Source organism: Nyctibius grandis, chromosome 6 (genome assembly GCF_013368605.1).
Source record: "Nyctibius grandis isolate bNycGra1 chromosome 6, bNycGra1.pri, whole genome shotgun sequence".
Lineage (NCBI taxonomy): Eukaryota > Metazoa > Chordata > Aves > Nyctibiiformes > Nyctibiidae > Nyctibius > Nyctibius grandis.
The window spans coordinates 74,701,129-74,721,626 of NC_090663.1; the positions used below are offsets into that span (position 1 = coordinate 74,701,129).

The 20,498-nt window shown below is 40.8% G+C and overlaps 1 protein-coding gene across 11 annotated transcripts in view; it reads left to right on the forward strand.

Moving 5' to 3' along the window:
• SLC7A11 (solute carrier family 7 member 11) overlaps positions 1–20,122 on the forward strand; it is a 111,081-nt gene extending 90,959 nt beyond the window's left edge. For all 11 annotated transcript variants that reach the window (XM_068404304.1, XM_068404303.1, XM_068404313.1 and 8 more), the window contains 6 exons: positions 5,787–5,910; positions 7,099–7,202; positions 7,701–7,797; positions 10,771–10,920; positions 12,635–12,812; positions 17,872–20,122. In XM_068404304.1, coding sequence (XP_068260405.1) covers positions 5,787–5,910; positions 7,099–7,202; positions 7,701–7,797; positions 10,771–10,920; positions 12,635–12,812; positions 17,872–17,939 — 721 coding nt within the window. In that variant the 3' untranslated portion in view covers positions 17,940–20,122. The remainder of the gene's footprint in view (positions 1–5,786; positions 5,911–7,098; positions 7,203–7,700; positions 7,798–10,770; positions 10,921–12,634; positions 12,813–17,871) is intronic.
• Positions 20,123–20,498: the final 376 nt, after the last annotated feature.

The window sequence follows — 20,498 nt, forward strand, 5'->3', positions numbered from 1 at the left end:
ATCCAAATCAGTGGAGCCAAACACCAGGAAGAAAGCAAGTGATTAGGCACAGCAGAAGCTCTTGCCTTCTCTTGCTAGGTGATAGAAAGAAAGAAAGTGTTTAAATGCAGATTGCGGCCTGATTCTTCCCTCTCGTATCCTAGTGTCGTGCTCTGCAGATGTCAGAGGTACAGAACCAATGTGTTGGAAGGGAGAAGGGAGCCCTTTAACGCGCGCTCCAGCAGTAACATCCGTGGAGCGTGTGGCGGCGTAAATGAGAGCGCAGCTTAATAGCTAATCTTTCCTTTTATTCATTTCTCCCATGGAAAATCATAATCAAAAGAAGATGAAGAGAAGTCACGTAATTTAATAGTGTCTGAGCTGCAAGCCCACAAACAGCAGCTCCAGTCTGGAACATAAGGCTGGAACATATTGTGAGGCAACGAAGGGGGAGAAGCGGTGATCTGCTGAGGAGAACCTTCACTACAATAAACAAAATAATAATAGCTTGTTGCTAATGTCAGTCATTGTTGAGACCCATATTAGCATTTACAAATACATGGATTCAAGAGATGCTGTGATGATTCCCATCCCCTTTGTCCCTCTGTTCCTGGCTTTGATTCTGTCCTAGGAGGTGTCCTCCTTTTAAGTTTTGCATCCTCCTTTTCTAACAGATGGCTGAGATTGTAATTTTTTCACATGTTGACATGATGAGAACCATTTGATCCCTTCAGTGTAACGGGCTGTCTTATAGGCTGCTTTTTGCATGAAAAACATGCATCAGAGATAAGTAAGTTTACATCAAAACATACTGCTTTGCTCTCCAGGGTTCAGGATTGCTATAGCTCACAAAATGACTACCCAGGAATGGCAAGAGATATAGGTTGGGCTCTGGAATGTGGCACTTACTAAGCCAAGCCTATACATCTTCTGGTCTTGCACTGAAGTCCTGGGAATATTAAATTACCAGGGCTCTCTTGCTGCTTTCTGTATTGTATTTGGTTATTTTTTCCAGTGTCAGGTTATTTGGATAAATTTGCACTTGTGACTTCTTCTGCCAAGCTTTGGCCCTACGGACGGTGCAATGGATGATTAGATTTTTTTAAGAGTGCCAAAATCTGGAAACAGTTCATTTGGAAAATTGCTTAACAGATTGCAAATGGTGAATAAATTATTGCAAGAGGGAACTTTTGAAAAGGATCTTGAAACTCCTGCAGTGGTAAATTTTCAACTAAAGAAATATAGCATATACAGGCTCATGCTCATGAAAAACAAGGAAATCCTTGCCTGGAAACCATGTGAAGGAATTAGGACTTTTCCTTTTTTTTTTTTTTTAAATTAAATTTAAATGTAACAGAAAATATCTTTCACAGTTTCCATAGCACATTAAAGATGTGGTTTATCTCACCTAACTTTACCAGTAATTAGTTGATTTGTTTAGACCTTGTTTATGTTTCCCGGCTGGGTCCCGCTGGCACAGCTTTTTCCAGGACAGTCGACCCAGACCGTTTGTAAAACCTGGATTTGAAATGGGCGCAAGGAAGTGATTTTGGTGCGGCTTCTGAATGACAAAGAATGCGGTGACGATGTGTTTCATACTTGTGAACTCAGCTGACATTTGACTGTGTGTTTCTTGTTTCATAGAAAGAACAGCCCACAATGGTGACAGCGGTGACAGCTCTTAGCGCTCGCTGTTTGTTGTTATAAAAGTTGTCATTAAGCTGGGGTATGAGCTGTAGACTTCTGGGAATGCTTCTCAACTGATTTATTGACATTGTTCTTATCCCCAGGTTCTCGCTCTGGCTTTCTTTTTCCCTTTTTTTTCCCCCTCCCCTCCCCTTACTCAGTCTACTCTGTGTTTTTTCTCTCAAAAATATTTGTAGTGCAGTACCAGAGCAGATTATCAGAAGATCTATGATTCTGCAACACTGAAGGTCACGTCCAAAACCCAGTGGATATCCTGATTAACTGAACCCTGTGCCCTGGCTCCAGGGCCCTTTACAGGCTTTAGGAGGAGGAAATTTGCTTCCAAGCCATACACCGTAGCTTGGCAATGCATTTCAGCCCTGCAGAGCCACAGGATGGACTAGCTGTATTACTAATGCTGAATTTCTCTGTGATGGTAGACTCTTCAGTGGCTTTTTTTTGTGGGAAGCGCAAGGTAGATGCGCTCTTCATTTAAGTTGTTATGGTTTTTCATTACAATTGCTTTGTATACAGGGCAGAAGGGGAAGATTTGGCTTTGAATAGTAGCTAGGGATGAGTCAATCTTAAAAAAAATGCGTGGAGGTTCAATTCAGTTTTCATCGACATTAGAGGCTACACTAATTGTCTCTAACCTGATTTTATAAAGACTTTTTAATTATATTGTCAATATTTTCCTGATTTAGCTTTCCTCAGGATTTTTTTTCCTTTTGATACTGTTTTTCTTCAAAGTTCTGGGAGAAGAGATGAATATCGCAAAAGACACTGCTGGCAGCGGCTTCCCCTCCTACCTGAGGGGCAGCCTGCTTGAATATGGTCTTGTCAGTAACGCATGAGACATGTCCAAATCATTGTATAGGTCTGGGGCTAACGTCAGCACCTGAAGGTTTACTCAGAAAAACAGCTGATTTGAAAATGGTTTTTCTTGATTTTGAAATAAATCTGTTGAGATTTCACTCTGAGGTGAAATGCAAAAGGAAAGCACTGCCCCTACAGTAACCAGTAGCCACTTCAATGCAAGTTCAAGTCCTGGGCCTGCTTTAAGTAAATAAAATATTGTATCTGAGCACACACAATGCTATGTTTTTTAAGCCATTGGCCATTCTGAGGTCTTTACTGGTTGGATGAGATTTCTGTCTTGGTTCGAAGATATTTTTCCTAAGAAATGTCATACTGAAATGGTCAAGTTTCCCATCAAAAGTTTTAGCTTCAGTGAATCAGTCTTAAAGCGAAAATATTTTTTTCTTGAATTTTCTGAATTTTATTCCAGTGCAGTGACTGTAGTTCATAGCAGAGTTTGATAAGGATATCCTGTTGCAAATTGGGCACTGCCTCTTAAATTGAATGGATAGAAAAGACACGATTAAAGCTCTCACTTAGTGGTTTTACATATGGTTCGTACCTGTCTGTCTGTGCTTTCAGATGATTCGAGGACCAAATGTAAATCTCAACTGAGGTGTCAGTGAGAAGTGAACCATACTGTATTACTCATTCCTAAAATCTTGAAAATCTTTCATTTTTCTCTAAATCTGTCACCGAAAGCAGTGCCTAATAAGCAGCACTCGGAAGGGCTGTATTTGAACCTATGGCAGCCCTCTGCATGCCTGCTCCTGCAGGGACACAAAAGGAGGTGCAACCTGAGCGCTTGCTTCGCTCAGAAGATGAGGACTCAGGCACTTAGAAGTCACAGCATCCCTTGTGCTGCTCCAGGTGTGAGTTATGATCTGTGGGCTTTTTAATGAATAGTGTTTGCTGTCTAGTTCTGGCGTGTTACTTGGGTTTTATTCTTCTCCTGAGGTTTTTTTTGTTTGTTTGTTGTTGGTATTACTATCCAAGGGGGTTAGTGCTCTTCAGCATAACAAGGCAGGACCCACAGTTCGGAAGCATGATTTTTTTTCTTCACCTTAGTTTTGAACTGCCATTTTGTTTTAGAGGAAATTAGACTGGGATTTAAATTAGCAGCAAATACAGCAAGCAGGTGTTTGGTAAGAGAAGGGACAAAATTTAAGTTTAACAATGTGGTTTCAGTCATTCAAATGGTATTTGTGAAAATAGTACACATGTGCTGTCTTTGGCTGGAAACATTTTTGTAAGGCTGGAGTAAGTGCTGATTTATCCAATAGCTTGGTGGTTGAAGCATTCATCTGTGGTGTGGAAGATATAATTAAAATCTCTGTTCTGCGAGGCTTTGAAACCACGTATCGCTACCTTGAATCAGATGCTAAGTGTATTGAATTCAGTTTACACCCAGGTCAGGTAAGAAGCTTAACCAAACTGCTTGCAAAATATCTGGCAACTGACCTACATGAACATTTGTTTGCACAGACATATTACCAACACGCAGTTCTGCAGTATTTCTTGAGTCAGTCACTTTGTGTTTTTTTTCCAGCAGTACAGCGCTTGTATTCTGGGCTGTTTGCTCTGGTCCTTGCCATTGCCTTCTCCATCCACAAGCACATCCCACAAGCTAACTGACTCCCCTCCTTCCAGTTGCTTCACCTGAGACTGTGGGTGTGAAGTAGGAGTGGGTTAATGCAGTGTCATCGCGTCTACCCCGATTTGATGCTGCAGTATGGCATGATCCTCTGACCTACCTGTGTGTCTGGGCTAATGCCAGTATTTGACACCATGGTTTCTAAGGTGGGCAAGATGTGCAACAGTGATACTGTCCCACTTTATTTAGTCTCAGTTTTCAGCTCTATAAAGGCATAGCAATGTCAAGGATTTCTTTGAGAAACAAGGACTGGTAGTGAAGAGGATCCTTAAATTTTGACCCAGCTGTGTTTCTTTGAGGAAAAAAAATCAGAACGCGATGAATCTTTGTGCTGATTTTCAAAACACCTTTTCCTTTGAGTTAATTGCAATAGTTCTTTAGGACTGTGCTTGTGGCCTCTTCTGGGACACCAGAATTCCTCATTCTGTCTCTCCTTTGTCCCACCGGATGGGGCTACCTTCACAACAAAGTTCTCTAAATGTGGCAACCTTTGCATCTCTTCAAAAGCACTCTTAAAGTAGACAGCTGGAGGGAACTGGCCACGAAGCAGGAGCTCTCAGCTCTCCTTAGAGGGAGCACACATACTACATCTTTCCAACTGCAGCTCTCGGCCCTGGAATTAAAGGACCAAACATTGGTTTCAGATCCGAGTCTCTTCTTGGTGTGATGCAGATATCAATGATATCAAGCAATGATATCAAGTGGAAAGAGATTAGAGTAACACTTGTGGGATCTAGTTTTCGTTCCTAACTCAAACATTTGCCTGCAGTGTGGCTTCAGATAAATTAACAGTACCTCTGTTCCTCTTTAAAATAGAAATAATTCTGCTTTTCTGCTTTGTTGACTGGGAGAACATGCTACATAAAAGTTTGGCATTATTATTTATTTGTGTTTTATTGTTCTGTCTTTTAGCTAAGATGTCAGGGGTTTTGTAGTGTTCAGCACTATTTGTGCTGTGCTAACAGTACAAATTTGTGCTGTACCTGTTTCTATGTCATATTCTGCCACCACATGTCCCTGAATAGTGAGCAAGATAATTCGGATATGGTAAGGTGTGCAAGGGAAGAATTGCACACAGGAGGAGAGGGCAGAATTTCACATGCTAGACATTTTGGCAACCAGGGGAAGGTGTCAAACCATCTCCAGGTGGGCAGTCATTGTTTGCCAGTAGGTATGTTGGAGATGCCACTGTGATTGCTCTCCTGATAGACAGAGAGCTGAATCACCTGCATCTGTCATCTGCCTCATTGCTGGTTGAAGCACTGATACCTGCTGCCTTCTTATTGGGCTCAGCTCGAAAGTCAACATGGGTAGGCACCTCAAATGGGCCATACTTTTTGTATGGGAAGCCTGGGGACCACAACCTCTTGGCATCCCCAAAGGACTCCTCCCTCAAATGGTTTCTCTGTTCTTCATTATAAACCTATTTGTTTTGTCTAGACCGTTTTGTTTAGATGTGTTATTTCTTACTGGTAGTTTCTAATTGTGATGTTTCAGGATCACCAAATGTGCATTCACCATCATTAGTGGCTTCTTCTCATGTTATTTGTTTCATGTTCAGGGAATAGCAACCAGATTGCAAAATAATGAGCTACCTTGTGTATTTCAGAAACATACCCCTCGCAATATGCATTTCAATGATTATCGTCACAGTTGGCTATGTGTTAACAAACGTGGCTTATTTCACTACAATCAGTGCTGGGGAATTGCTGCTTTCAAAAGCTGTAGCAGTGGTAAGTTACAGAAGAAAAATACAAAGCTATATCCCTGCTGCAGTTGTGTTTGTTGATATATTCTTATTTCCAGGGGAAAAAAAATGGGGGAACACATCCAATCAGGCTTGTCTATGGCTCCTCTTTTCCACCACATATTAGAATCCCGGAGAACTTAGTCTGATTTTTGGCTGATGAGTGGGATTGCACTTAAGGCTATCGATAACATTTGTAATGTAATGTTAGACCGTATTTATTGACCTGATATAACAAAGTCAATAGGTCTTAAATTTTATAGCCAAGCAGATGCTTGAAAAATTCTTTGCTAAATTGTAGGCTGAACTCCTGGGAAGCAGGAGACACAGATATTTGTGGAAGTGGGAGCTCTGAACTATTTTTTGTAGCAAGAAGCTGTAACGCTGTCTCTGCACAATGTGCGTCCTGCGTACTTAGGAAGGGAGTTGCTGTGAATACTGGAGTTCATTTGAGAAGGATTTGCAAGGCAACCTGGCTTGGAAATACTACTTTGATTGTTCGTGCTGAATTGTGGTGACGACACTGATCTTTGTATTTATGGTATCTGACTCGCAATGAGGAAATAAAAATTTCCATTTTCTTTCTATTAGTGACACTGCCTGTGGCTATTTCAATTGATGTGGCATTTAAAAAATTACCAAATTCTGCAGCTCATGGGACATTTAGAAACAAAATTTTTTGCAAATCTGAAGAAACTTGTGCTTGTCTCCTGTGGTGCCCAAAACTCCAATGAAGGCTCTTGTGGTAACCTAGAACAGTAAAGTATGAATGGAAGGACTATAGCACTGGGTAGCATCAGCTAAGTAAAATGAAGGCTGTAGAAAAAAAATATTAGGTATGCAGATCAGACCTTGATCCGTTTCAGACTGAGTCCTCTTTTTTGGAGTCATAGTGGTCTAAACTGACATCAATCAGGGCCTGATTCCACCCCCACAGCATTGTCTCAATTGGTGATCTTCCACACGCAGTCAGGAGTAAGGGTGGGAGACCTCACCTGCAGTAGCCTTGGTGCCACAAAATAAGAGGTAACAAATCCACAGCACAGCTTTCAGTGAGGGATGCAGAGAAGGGGTGTAAATAAAACTCACCATACTTATTAAGAATTTGGTAAGAGAGTAAAATTTCTTTCATGTTTTTTGAAAAATCACTGTATGTTTCTCTCTCCTCTAACAGACCTTTGCCGAACGACTAATGGGAAACTTTTCTTTAGCTGTACCTGTATTTGTTGCTCTCTCCTGCTTCGGATCTATGAATGGTGGCATTTTTGCGGTTTCCAGGTGAGCATTGCTAGTATTACTGGGGTTGAAGGGTATGGGATATACACTGAAAGCAAGGAAGCAAGGGGAAGGGAGAGTAGGATTCATTCCTTTAGCAGGAAATGAAAAATGACTATAACGTTTACTAGGTGTGGGGCTTTTTCTCACTTTGTTCCCATTAAATTTAGTATCTTATTGTTAAAACTCTTTGAATGGTTTGGAGATGGATCCCTCTGAGCGTAGCACTTAATTAATGGCTGCTTTGTTTCATGTGAAGGAGGGAAATTGGAGGGAAAATATTAACTAATTCCAAACACTGTTCATAGTGTAAGGTAAGGAGGGGACACATTCAGAGATGACTTTGGTTTCTGCGTACGGGCTTCTCCTGCTAGTCTTTTCATTCAGAATACCTCAAACAAGCCTAAGAAGTGCTGCTGTGCTCTGTGACTTTTGTGAGCTGCTTTGCCTAGTCACAGTAATGAGCCCATTTAAAGTCTGTCCGCATTTATTTCCCACCAGGATGTTCTTCGTTGCATCCCGCGAGGGTCACCTTCCGGAAATTCTCTCCATGATTCATGTCCGCAAGCACACTCCTCTGCCAGCTGTCATTGTTTTGGTAAATCATACAAAACAAATGTTCCTGCACAAGAATTCATATTACAGGCTTGCTCTGGAGGATTTGAACAGAATTTGGGCATTGCTTGAGTCTCATTTATTAATATGTACGTGGGCTTTGGGCAGGGCAGAGGACAGTAAAGAGAGGAATGAGATTTGGGAGTTGTTCTTATTCTATCATCTCCTTGCTATCTTGGTAGCACTTGACTGCCTGTCGCTGCAGCCTAATTCTTGTCTTAATGCCCTTTATTTCTAAGGACCTGCTAGTGATGAGCTAGTTCCCTTTCAGAGAAACAAATTCCAGTTAAACAAACAAACAAAAAAAGGATTAATTTAACTGAAAGTGCAGCTAAACCCCAGCATCTGGGAGCACCCTAAAGGCTCGTTATACCACCTTATAGTGAAAAATGCAAGCAATTATGCACTAAGATAATGGAAGGGGAACCCTCAGCAGTGCAGTGTAGCAGTGATTAAAAAAATGAGAGAATGTGTGCCTGGGTAATAGTCTATGAATTGTCTAAGGAAAACCACCAGTATTATAGTGGAAATCCTATTACTGACTTCTGAAATAGCGGCAGAGCTAAATGTTGACCATGTGTTTGCATTGCAGACTAATTTGTCTGGTAAAATGTTAAGACAAAAATGTCAAAATACTGATCTCAAACCTCAGTTTGCATAGTACCAAGAAGATTTCCACTTAACTTGCCATCTTCATAACTGTGGGTGTTCAGCCCCTCTTTTGGGACCAATGACTGTAATGTATCTGGACAGACCTCTGCATCTGTGGGGAGTTCTAGCCACAGCAGAAGACGTGTGTGCATCTACGAGTGTACGCTAGTAAGGTCAGATGCTTGTACTGGAATTTAAATCAGTTTTAGCTATAGATGCCTATAAGCTCACTTCTGAAGTGCCAGCTGAAGTGTTGAATTTTATATGTGCACATACATGTAAGCATCCAAATTTTGAAGATTAGGCAATGTGGTTGTGATTAAAAGTTTTAATGGAATTCATTTTCCATAAGCGTTTACTGTGCATTTTATTTCTTTGGGCTGAAGCTGTCATACCTCTTGGGTAAATTGCATTTACTGTTTTCTGTGGAATGAAATGCACAAAATGTGTTAATATTTTATTTTTTTCCTAAAAGACTTTTTCTGCTGTTGCATCTGGTCCTGTTACACCACTGCATTGATTTCCTTTGAAAAAGCCAGATTCTCATATGAAGATGGCTTTCCTTCAGAGATCGTAATTTTTTTTCTTACTTTATTGCAGCTAGAGTGGTTGCAGGGTACATTCTGCATCAATAGTCTGCATTTTAGCATCTTCTTATTTTCTTTCTCCTGACAAGGTGTAAGAAAGGAAAGAGCTCTTGAGGAGAAACTGAGGAAATGTGCACATTCAGTGTTTGAGGGTAGTTAAATAAAAAAGCATTTTTAGGAATTAAGAAATCTGTTTATGTATGTATGTCCCGGTGTTTGATAGATGTGTGTGTAGCAACTCCAAGAAATCATGCAATCTGATTGTAACCGTACTTTATTTTTTATTTCTTGGTAGCTCTCCTTCACTGTCCATGGCCCTTTCTTGCACTATTATGCTTATACCTGAGATTTTAAACTTTTAGGGGCTGAGTCTACATAGAGGAAATCTTGCCCAATATAATTCAGTGGTAAAATTTCCTTTGACCTTTACAGAGAAGGAGTTTGCTTAATATCTGTGTGTAAAGAACCAAGCACTTTGTAAGTCATTAGAGGCTGGAAGCCAGAGACCCAGATTTGAAATATTGATCCTTTTGGTTCAAATCCACATTGTCTTCACTGCTTTAAAAAAAAAAAAAAAAAAAAAGAGGCTGTGAGTCTAGATAACTAACACAAGTTAGTTTTCCTTGCATAAAGATTTAGCCCAGTGTTTAATTGCATCTGCAGTTGACTTCACCTGTTGCCTTGTTATAAACCCAGAGAGGCTGTGGCTGCCAGGATCTTCTCTCTTGCTGAACTATAAGGGCTACGGTGAAGCTGACTCATTCCTTCATCAAGGACTGTGTCATCGTGGGCATCGGGTGTCTCACGAGGGAAGTGCGGACTACCCTACAGAGTTGATCCAAGTTACAAATACTCTGCTTTTGTCCAGAGATTACCCTGAAATAGATCCCTGTGTAGTGCCTACACTAATCATCTAACCCAGGGCACAACACTTTCTACATAAGCTTTTGCCTGCCTCACAGAAGCCCTGTATCTCGGAACAGCTTTTTAATGAGGAAATGTATTTATTCTCGTGTTCCCTCTCCTCCTTGCTGTTCAGCAGCCACCTGAGTGACAGCTCAATGCTTCTCTCTGCTTAGAAATGTTTGCATTTCCCATGTGCAATAAGTCTACACCCTCCAAGCCTGAAAGACACGCTGCAAACACAAGCTGGTGGCAGCTCGGTGTGCCCAGATGGCATCCCGTGGTGTGTAGCTGCCCCTTACCATGTCCTCTTTGCTAAGTTCCCCTGTTGCAACCTGGGGCGCTATAAGATTTTTTTCCTTCCCCAAGATACCTAGAAACCTCTGCTTTTGTATGATCAGATGTGACCAAAATTTAGCTTCTCTTACCGTTTGCATCAGCGATGAGCGAGTAAAACTGCAGTGGGCTGATATATTTGCCAGGTCCCATGAGAACGGTGCCCAGGATGCTCAGGCATTTTGGTGACGCAGTGGGCTGTGTGCCTGTGCATTTGTCTGGGTTACAGGGGACAGATGTGTATTGATCGCTTATGGCCACCCAGGACAGATATATATTGACTGAACGTGGTCTCAGGGGACAGCTTGGTATCGATCACACACCTGATTGCATGACACAGGCAGGGCCGAAGTCTGTGGCCCTCGAGTGTCTCTGTGAAAGGCTGTGCTGCTTGTCCCCATGGAAAAATTTGACATAGCTGCTGTAAAATAACAGATCAATCCACTAAACCCCTCTTATGCTCTGAATTTCTTTTGCAGCATCCTCTCACAATGATAATGTTATTCACCGGGGATCTCTACAGCCTCCTGAATTTCCTCAGTTTTGCCAGGTGGCTTTTTATTGGACTAGTAGTTGCTGGGTTGATTTATCTCAGATATAAACGTCCTGATATGCCTCGTCCTTTCAAGGTAACCTCCGCTCTCTGCTGTTCTACATGAATCCTTCTCCCTCCTATCTGTTGTGTGGTCAGACAGTAAAGGAGCATTTTTCTGATGTAGAAAGCTAACCTCTTTTTCAAGAAAAACAGTTAATAGAAAATAGTCTTTCACACTGAAGGGTCTCCTTGTGTTTTCCTGCAAGCTCCCCAGCGCTACCCCAGCTGCGTTCCCTTCTGAAAGATATTTCTTGCCTATTCCCTGGTGCTTTGGGGGCAGCGACCGAAGCTGCTGTGCCAGAGTGAAGGTGTTTGCTCAGTTTTGCCTGTCTGTCGCATTGAGGCAGCGTGATGCAAGCTGTGTGAAAATACCTCTAGTCCTGTGTGGTCACACAGGGTTCAGACTGCAAATATTGGGGTTACATGTGCCAACCTGATTTTCAGCCAGTCCTCTGTTTAATGTCTCTTTTGATAGAGGCCTGAATAATTTTGCCACCAGAATTCATGTCAGGCGTAAGCATTAATATTAAACATTTATTTCATTGCTTATCCAGTATAGGATATGCCAATTTGATGTGCAAATAAGTTGTTAGTGCTATTATTATGGTATTTGGGACTTGCAAGGGATTTGCAAGTCACAGTTATTGTGAACCCAGAAAGAAAATGCTGAAGTCTGGCCCATTGAACAGTAGCTGTTTTGGCCTTGGTTCTGCCATTCTTCTTGCTTATTTTAAGTAACATCTTACAAAGTAAGTTGTCCCATTGTGTATCTGGAAAGATAATGTCCGTCATGAAAAAAATGGAGGAATCTTATCCCTATTTATATATGGCCAACTAGCCTATTATGTGAAGAACTAAGAATGTGCGCTGTCGCGTTCTTGTAGGTATATCTGTAAATAAGAAGGTCAACAGCACAAGCTATTTTGCTTTGATTAAAAAAGAAATGCTTTGACAGTGCACAAAAGAGGAACAGCAATGCTTCAAGGCATGAAAGGAAGAGAATAATCTCCAAGGAATTCTCCAATTCTCCGTTACACCAAACATCTCACAAGCCATGCCTGTAGGCTTTTCCTTCAGAGAGGTACTAACATAGTGATGGCAGTGGCGTTCTTGAAAATGGAGAGAATTAATCTGATATTAATTTAATTGTTATTTTTTTGTACTTTCAACAGTGACACTGATAATGCTATCAGTCATACAGTCAGAAAGTGCTTTTTCAGTAGCTATCAGTTGCATAATGCTATCAAATATCTTTATCACTAGTCAAATTGGTGTTTAATTTGCTCTCTTCCTGCCAGGTTTTGATTTTTACCTTAGGAAAAAAATCAATATGTTCTTAATAGTTTTAAAAGGTGACTTGAGCTCCTGGTTGTGTTTTAAAATGTTTTCTAATAGGTAATTATCAAAGAGGAAATCTTTACTGCAGTTAGTGCTGCTTACTTGTCTACTGGAGGATTAGAGAAAGGACTTTTGCAATGTAACTTATTTACAGACCTTACGTTTTAAGGGACGTAAAACACGGTAGTGTTTTAGTGTGTAATTAAAAGACTTCTATGGTACTTACTGCATAGCTTGGTTTCGGCAGACACTGACATTTTGTGTGCATGTTCTAGATACCCGTATTTCTCCAGAACTATCCTGTACTGCTGGGTTTTATCCAATTTGCATGTCATGGAACATTAAATGCCGTAGTCATTCAATAACAAGGTCAATGTAAAGTAATGGTTCTTTGTGTGGTTATGTTTCAGGTGCCTCTATTTATTCCAGCGTTGTTTTCCTTCACCTGCCTCTTCATGGTTGCACTGTCACTTTACTCTGATCCAGTGAACACAGGGATTGGGTTTGCAATAACCCTGACTGGAGTTCCTGCCTACTACCTCTTTATTGTGTGGGACAATAAGCCAAAGTGGTTCAGAAAGTTCCTAGGTAAGCTCCAGTGGGACTTCTCTACTTGATGCTGACTCTGGGAATTTCTCAGGGCTCCCCGTGTTGTGAAATCCTTCCGATCGATCCTCTCGGCTGCTCTGAGCTGGGGATGACAATGGAAGTTTCTTTTCGGCACATACGATAGCGTTGCTCTGCCGGTTACAATCAATGTCCCTTAACTAATGAGATACGTTTACAGCAAGCCTATTCTTCAGCTAGTGATTGACTTTAAATGATTGGATGCTTCTCCCCCTGCCCCCTTCTCTCCCCTTCAAACATTCGATTCCTTTTAAATTACCCATCTCTCGCCTCTGACTGTTGGCCTGTGCTAATGGAGAAAGTATTTCACTCCTGGGATAACCAGTCTGGAAAGTTAAACATCAGAGTTGTGATGAGAGGATGGGCTCAGCGCTCTCTGCTGAGACCACGCATCTGTGGAGTATTTGGAATGGGACAGGCTCTGTCAGACTTGGTATGGGGATGTTGTCCTTAGTGGTGGCTCCCAACAAAATGGCAGCAAAATATGCCATGCCTGACACACCTCTGTGGAAATTGTTTCTGTGCTTCATGAAAAATGCCTTCCGAGTGACATGGCTGTAGTATTTCACACCTGAAATACACTGAGAATCATTTTTATACCATTTCTGAAAGTTTTTGAAAGCATTTGTGGAAGTTCTGATGTGTTGGAGAAGGGTTATTTGAGGCATTTCAATTAGAAAGAAGTCAGTATCATTTCTTACAGCTCCCCTTTCTTTTTTGTTACTCAGCATGATAGGTTTCCAAAACGGAGGTAATTTTCAAAAAATGAAACAAGAATATAGGCAAAATATTTGAGGAATGATGGATAACTTATTAAACAAAACTGAAAGAATATCTCTTCTGCTGCAAAAGAGAAACTCAACCCATGAGAGTTTTCAACTAAAAATAGTTTATTTGTATAGGTGCTGAATCAAAAATGCATCTTGTCTTCCGTGCTTCTGTCTTAAGGGATGATTTAAAATGAGCTGCTCACAATAAAAGAATGGGGTTTTTAGGTGTATGTTATTATACTATAACCTTTTACATGTATTTTCTCTGTGTAAATACAGGTTATATAGTTATAACTTATCTGTGTAGGATCTGTGAATTTCTCTCTCAATTCATGCTGGGAAGTCCATAGACAATAGGGCAGAAAGTATTTACAGAAAAATATGTTAGTTTAAGGCTAGCACACTGATCATCTTAATTTTATATCCATAAATCTATAAATTACTTGCAATGTCCTGGAAATGGTTAGAAAGCTCCAGTGCAAATGAAAACACTTGTATGGAAAAGGACATTCTATTAAATAGCTTTTTTTTTTTGTCTGTTTATAATTTCTCAACCTTGACATTTAGGGACTAGGAAATTTTCCCTTATCAAACCCAGGAGATTTTTGGCATTTTCTGTGAAGTCTCAGAGGTTTTGCAATACATTTACTTGAACCTTTGGCCACAGGATGCCAGTGTTGAACTACGTTACGTGGGTGAGAGGAAAAAATATTCTCTTTAAGGTAGACTGGGTAGATGCGAAGCTTTTTCTGCCAGCTGTGACAATGAAGGTGAATCTTCTAGCTTTTCAGATAACACAAAATTCTCCTCCTAGAAAGAAGGGCTGGTGCCTGTGTAATACCTATGGATGGTCAGAGTGCTCTGGCTTGAAGGGGAAAGCAGCGGATGCCAGTTAGTGGAACAGCTTGTTTGCATTGCAATTATTATTCTCAAAATAACAACAGTACTGATGGAAAACTGATGCTGATAGTTTTGGGGTGGAGCAGAGTGGAGATTTACTTGTTAAATAAAAAGATTAGGTTGTTTTTTTTTTTTCTCAGAAGCAATAAACCTTCTGTGTGGAGTCATTAAACTGACATTATGTTGTGCGTGTTAAGGGAGCTCCATTGTATAGCCTGAGAGCATTTTTCAAAGGCATTGAATGAGGATAAATTCACTTAACGTACCTCTGTGAGATATAGGAAAGAAAAGTCATTGGGCCGCTGCAAGCTTAATATTCTAACCTTGAAACAATATGCGTTAGGTGTACATAGGAATGAAAGAGTAACTCCAGACACGAGATAAATGACAACATGAAAAAATGGGATTGTCATTTAAGAGGTAGATTTTTGCCAGATTAACTGGGTAACTTTCTTTGAGAAGATAACTGATTTTTCTAGACAAAGGAGAACGTGATAGATCCAATCTACTTAGGCTTCAACAAAGTGTTTCGTGTAGTACCATGGCGGGAGTCAAAGCCTGTTAGTCTGAGCACAGCATCATGCTACCAAGGCTGTTCCCAGGCTGCTTCAGCTGCGCAGCTCAGCGCACAATGAGGATGGTGTGGGGCTCTCTTTCCCCATTTCCAAAGTCACCTTGTTGGGGAACTTGACTTGTTCAGCTCCCGAAGACGTGCTCTGGAGAAGAGCAATGACTGCTGCTCGTTAGCCCTACGTGGAACATGTGCTATTTAAGTAAAGGACAGCACTGGTGCAAAAACACAGGGGTACAGACCAGCCCCACATAAGATTAGGCTGGATATTCAGAATAGGTTTTCTAAGGATCAGAGGAGAGGGACGTTGAACAGCCAGAATGAGTAGTGGGATAAAAGACCCATCCTGAAGATGAGTACATTTATGAAAGGCTTTTCAGGCTGGTTACAGTAGCAGAGCCCTCGAATGGATTACCCAAGAAATCCTCTCCGAGGCTGAACGTCTCTGTTCTGTACGTTTTGACTCTCCTTAATGGCATTTACATTGCCCATGCTCCTTACCAAATTGCTGCATTGAACAAAAGGTAACATCACAGTTTGTGGGGTTAATAGGGTCTGGGTGGTCTTTTGCAGTGAGAATGACATTTTGTTCTCTCCTCTTCCAAAGAAATTTTGCTGTAGCACTAGATGTGCTGGGACAAATCATTTTCAGCTAGTACAGGCTTCATTTGACCTCTGCTTTCTTACTTTTTGTAGAACTAATGTGAAAATGAAATAAGTGAAGCCTAGCAAATCCTACGAAGCAGATCAGTGTGTAAAAGCATGTGGCACCAGCACCAGAACGTTTCCATTTGGGCTTCCTCAGTTGAAAACCTGACCTTAGCCTCATATTTGAAACATCTATTTCCTTACAGTGGATTGAATTGCAAGGAGCTTAAAAGTTGAATCCTGCTTTCTTCATAGCCTGAGCCCATGCTGGAAAAGAGCTCTGTTCATATATCAAAATGTCTCTGTCGGGGTTATTTACAAACACCAGCGGATGACACTTGCTCACTCAGGACGTAGTGTTATATGCTCGGTTTGCTTCTCTTTGTCGAGTTTGTGATATTGGGATCCGCAGGAAATCATCTGAGCATTTTGCTGTCGCAGATTTCATGTCCAGTCTTAACACGTATACAGTAAATGACTGCTTTCTTTCCTCACTCAAGCTTTATGTGGTGCTTATATAGATACTAGGTCTGGATTGTTATAAAGGTTGTTCCCTGGGACCTATTTACAGTGAATTCTCTTGAAAGGGAAAATTAGGGTTTAAAAGTGTATGTGTGTGGGAAGTTGTCTTTACTGTCATGACATGTTAAGTTTTCTTGTTACAAATGTGAAGCTAGCCCTGTAACTCCAGGTACTGCCCAAAGCAGATGATCTAGAGATGCTGACTGGGGACAGATTAGAACTTTTTTTGGGGGAAAATACACCTCATGCTGTCTTATCCTGAGTATATTGCAAACAAAAAACCTGAGCAAGCACCCCAGCCCCCCCCCAACTTGTCTGATTGCTCCTCCATGGCTTCATCCCAGCACAGAGCAAAACTACTGCGTGGAAATAAGAGTGGCAGCCGCCTCCCACCACAGCGAGGGCAAGGTCTTGCTGCAGGTGTCTGTGTGCAGTTTGTTGAACAAGATATTAAAATCACAGCCAGCTCTCGAGATGCCCAGGCTTCCCCTCTGCTGCCATGCCCTTTTCCAAGAGCTGTTACACCACAGCTCAGCTTGACAGAAAGTCTGTTTTATTTCTTCTTCCTTTGCTCAGCCTCAAACCTAGAAGGGGTGGGATGGCAGAGGCGAAGCCCTCCTGGCTTCCTGCTGCTGGCTTTCCTCCTGCCCTTCGCCCTGGACACACTCAGCCCAGCTCTGAAGCCCCCACTGTGGGTAGAGGGGGAGGCAGGAGGAAAATGCAGTCCCTGTTGACTCTCAGCCTCTCTGACCCCATCAGTTCACAGTCTAAGGGCAACCTGGTTTTGCACTGAACTGGTGACCTCCAGGGAGAAGAGCAAAAGCTGGCAGAGTCTGCCTTAGGAGAGCAGGAAAGTAGTTTTGGTTCATATCTTCTGTGAGCTGCACTGTTTTACCCTCCTCACTTTACACTGGTGTAAGTGCTGACGTGTTGTGCTAGACAAGGAAAATCAGAACTTTCTCTTAAAACAACTCCTGCTTGTTTAAAATGGGTTACGGAAAAAAAGTGACAAGTGAAAGGAGTGGTAAGAAATGATCTTTTACTATTCTATGTGTAAAATAACTGTGCCATTTATGAATCAGTACCCTAAAAAGAAAGCCACCAAAAACACCAGACGGAAATAAATGTCCAGAGTGACAAAAAGACAGTGTGAAGTTGCTTCGGGTGTGTGATGTTCTTAGACCTGTGAAGCTTTGTAATCATTGTTTCCTTTTAATTTTTTTTTCTTTTTTGCTTAGGCAGATCTTGGCAGAGCCAGATTAACTTGTGTGAACTTGTTCAGCCTTTTATTTAAAAATAAGCAGTTGTGCAGAGCAGTCATGGTTTAAGATAGCCCTTAAATGCCTGCAAACCTTTATTGAACAAGTTTTTACCTCCATACCCTTCCATTAGTTTTGTATATGTATAGCCTTGGATCAGAGGCAAAGAAAACATAGTTAAAAAGAAAAAGAATTTGGATGAGGCATTTAAATGATATAGGCACCTGGTATATATGACCTCTGTGAACCCCATGTGCAAGTAGGCTGTGTAGCAGTTAAGATAATTTTCCTGGCTGCTTCTGCCTTCTTCCCCCACCTAATTTCCCATGTGTATGCTTTTATCTTTGCAGACAGGGTAACTGTAACATTGCAAATCCTGTTGGAAGTTGTCCCATCAGAGGAAGACCAGAAATCATGATCTTCATGTACAGCTTTTGGCTTGGTGTTTCATTTCAACCTGAGGAAGAAAGTAGGGAGATTTCTCCCCCTACCTAATGTTCTGCAAACTGGAGGAACAAGTCACAGCTGAGATGGATACCGAGCAAGTCAGTCAGCAGAACTGTGTTTTACCATGTTACAAATTTTTTTTTAATGTGACTGGTTTGTATGTAGAAAGCAAGAACTTGTGCCATGAGGGAACTCATCTCTTCGCTATTTCTTTTGTTACAGTGTCATATTTTAACAAACCGTAGGTTCGTCAAACTAGGATTTTGGTTGCATTGTCACTGAAAATAGGTTTAAGCAATGTGTAAGTAATAGTCAGGTGTACTGTGAAGAGTGTATCCTGCTTCCTGTCCCTGAAGAACCCACCTCTCCCCAGAGAAAGGGTGAGATAAAGCTGCTGAGTTTCACTTACCAACGTTCTTCCCATCACTCCGTTTAGCAGCCCAGTTTGACTTCTTTTGGCTCACTGGGAACACCAGCACACTGATGCAGAAACACGGCAGTTTTCACACCTTTGTGGTGGCAAGTTCAAGGTTTCTTCATTCCAGAGTTGTTATGCTATAGCCGATGGGAACATCTTCTGAGAATTAATATTTCTGCCACTGGGGCAGGAAGATTTTAGCCTGAGGGCAGTAATTTCATACATGTTAAAGTTTCTGCCGGTCTGGAAATGATTACTGTTTTTACCAATGTTTCTTTGTGTACATATGTATAAGTAACGCAGCAACTGAGTAATAACCTTCAAATGAGTCAAAACATTTGAATGTGACCTCCGCAGCCATATGAATATTTTCTACCTGGAAGCATATGGACCTGCAGTTATCAGTCAGGCAAACCTGATTTTACAGTTTTATATCATTGTTGGTGGGCAGAAATTAATAAGAGTCACTGGTGGGAATACTGTACAGATATGGCAATAAATGCAATATCTTTTTATGAGTAAGCGATAAGGCAAGCTACAACAGATTTGTTGATTTGAGTAGGATACGCACCTAATCTCTGGGCTTTTCATTCAAGCTCACTCCAATTAACTGGGCTTTGAAACAGCAAAGAACTGGTGCTCTGCCAACGTCGTCTTCCCCGTTTTATCTCAGCAGAAGCAGAGAAAGGCCATCAAAACTGGTAAAATCAAATGAAATTCATATTCAGAATGACGTTTAAGCTGAGATTTGGCTCAAATATGAGCTGAAGTTTTGCCCTTTTTTTTTAAGATAGTTGTAGATTTTTTTAAGATAGTTGTAGATACAGAAATTTTTAATGCTTAGAAATTCAGTTTTATATTGTTAGTCAGAGACTACTCACGATCAAGGTTTGTTATCACTCCATTAAGAATATAATGCTTAAATATTGAATGCACTACTTTTTGAGGTGTTTGCTATCAGCAAGTCATATGTTTCATGAAAACTTTTATGGAACTAAGCAACATTAAACTTCCTAAATTGGGAGAAAAGCACAACTAGTAGCCAGACCACTACAGTAAAGGGAGACTGTGTATTGTATATGTGTTGTATATATCCAGAATATCTACTGTTTTAAGGGTGTACAGTAAAATGTCTTAAAATTTATACATGTTTTTCTTTCTTGTATTTCTATAGGGAATTTCACAGAAGTAGGGAAATGGGAGTAACTGGTTGTGTAGAAGAGCAGTAATTTAAGACACATTTTGCAAACAATTTTTTCTTTATTTTTTTTTTTTTCTGTTTACAGTAACTTAAATTGTTATTTGAAACTTTTTTAAGCAAACATTTTGAGAGAGATTTTTATGTTGATAGTGCATGTGTTTAATTGCTATGTATGTCTGGGTCAGAAGTCTGCTTTTGAGGCCATCTCCTGCCATCCCAGTTCACCAAGGTTTGGCCTGTGTCATCACGGAGCATCTTCAGAGTACACAAACTGCATTTCTCTCTGATGAAAATGAACTGCCTGATGCCCTCCAGGAGCACACCTAACATCCTCCTCCGCTAATGGATGCTGAGCATGTGGGATCCCACCAGAGTTAGTCCGAAGCAAAACCTCCTGAACATTGATAGCGTGGATGGCAGGTTTTCAGCACCAACTGTTTAATTCCATGAATTCACTCCTATTGTGCCACATTACTTGAAAGTTTAAATGTAGGCAGTGTTAATTTCCAGAAATAAATGGGCTCTGTAAATACAACTGAATGTTGCTTTATTTTCCCGGCATGGACTTTAGAGTTTAGAAATGTTTCTGAAGCCTGATTCAATGACCACATTTAACTAGGTTTATTTCAAGTAAGGGGTTAATTTGTCCCAAGGGAAATCCTCTGACTCATTGATTGTGAAGTTCTATATTTTAGGAAGAAAAAAAAATTAACTGCAAAATAAAAACCTGTTTTTTTGAAAATGCACAGGGATTCTAATTTCAGGTTTAGTTTCTTTAGCACAGACAATCACTATACAAAATATTGTAACTGGGTTTCCACTGTGTTATAAAAGTCAGTATTAAGGACTTTTTTTACACTTGGAAGTGAAGCATATCCTCACAAATGGAGGAAAAAGAGGTTACAAAAATT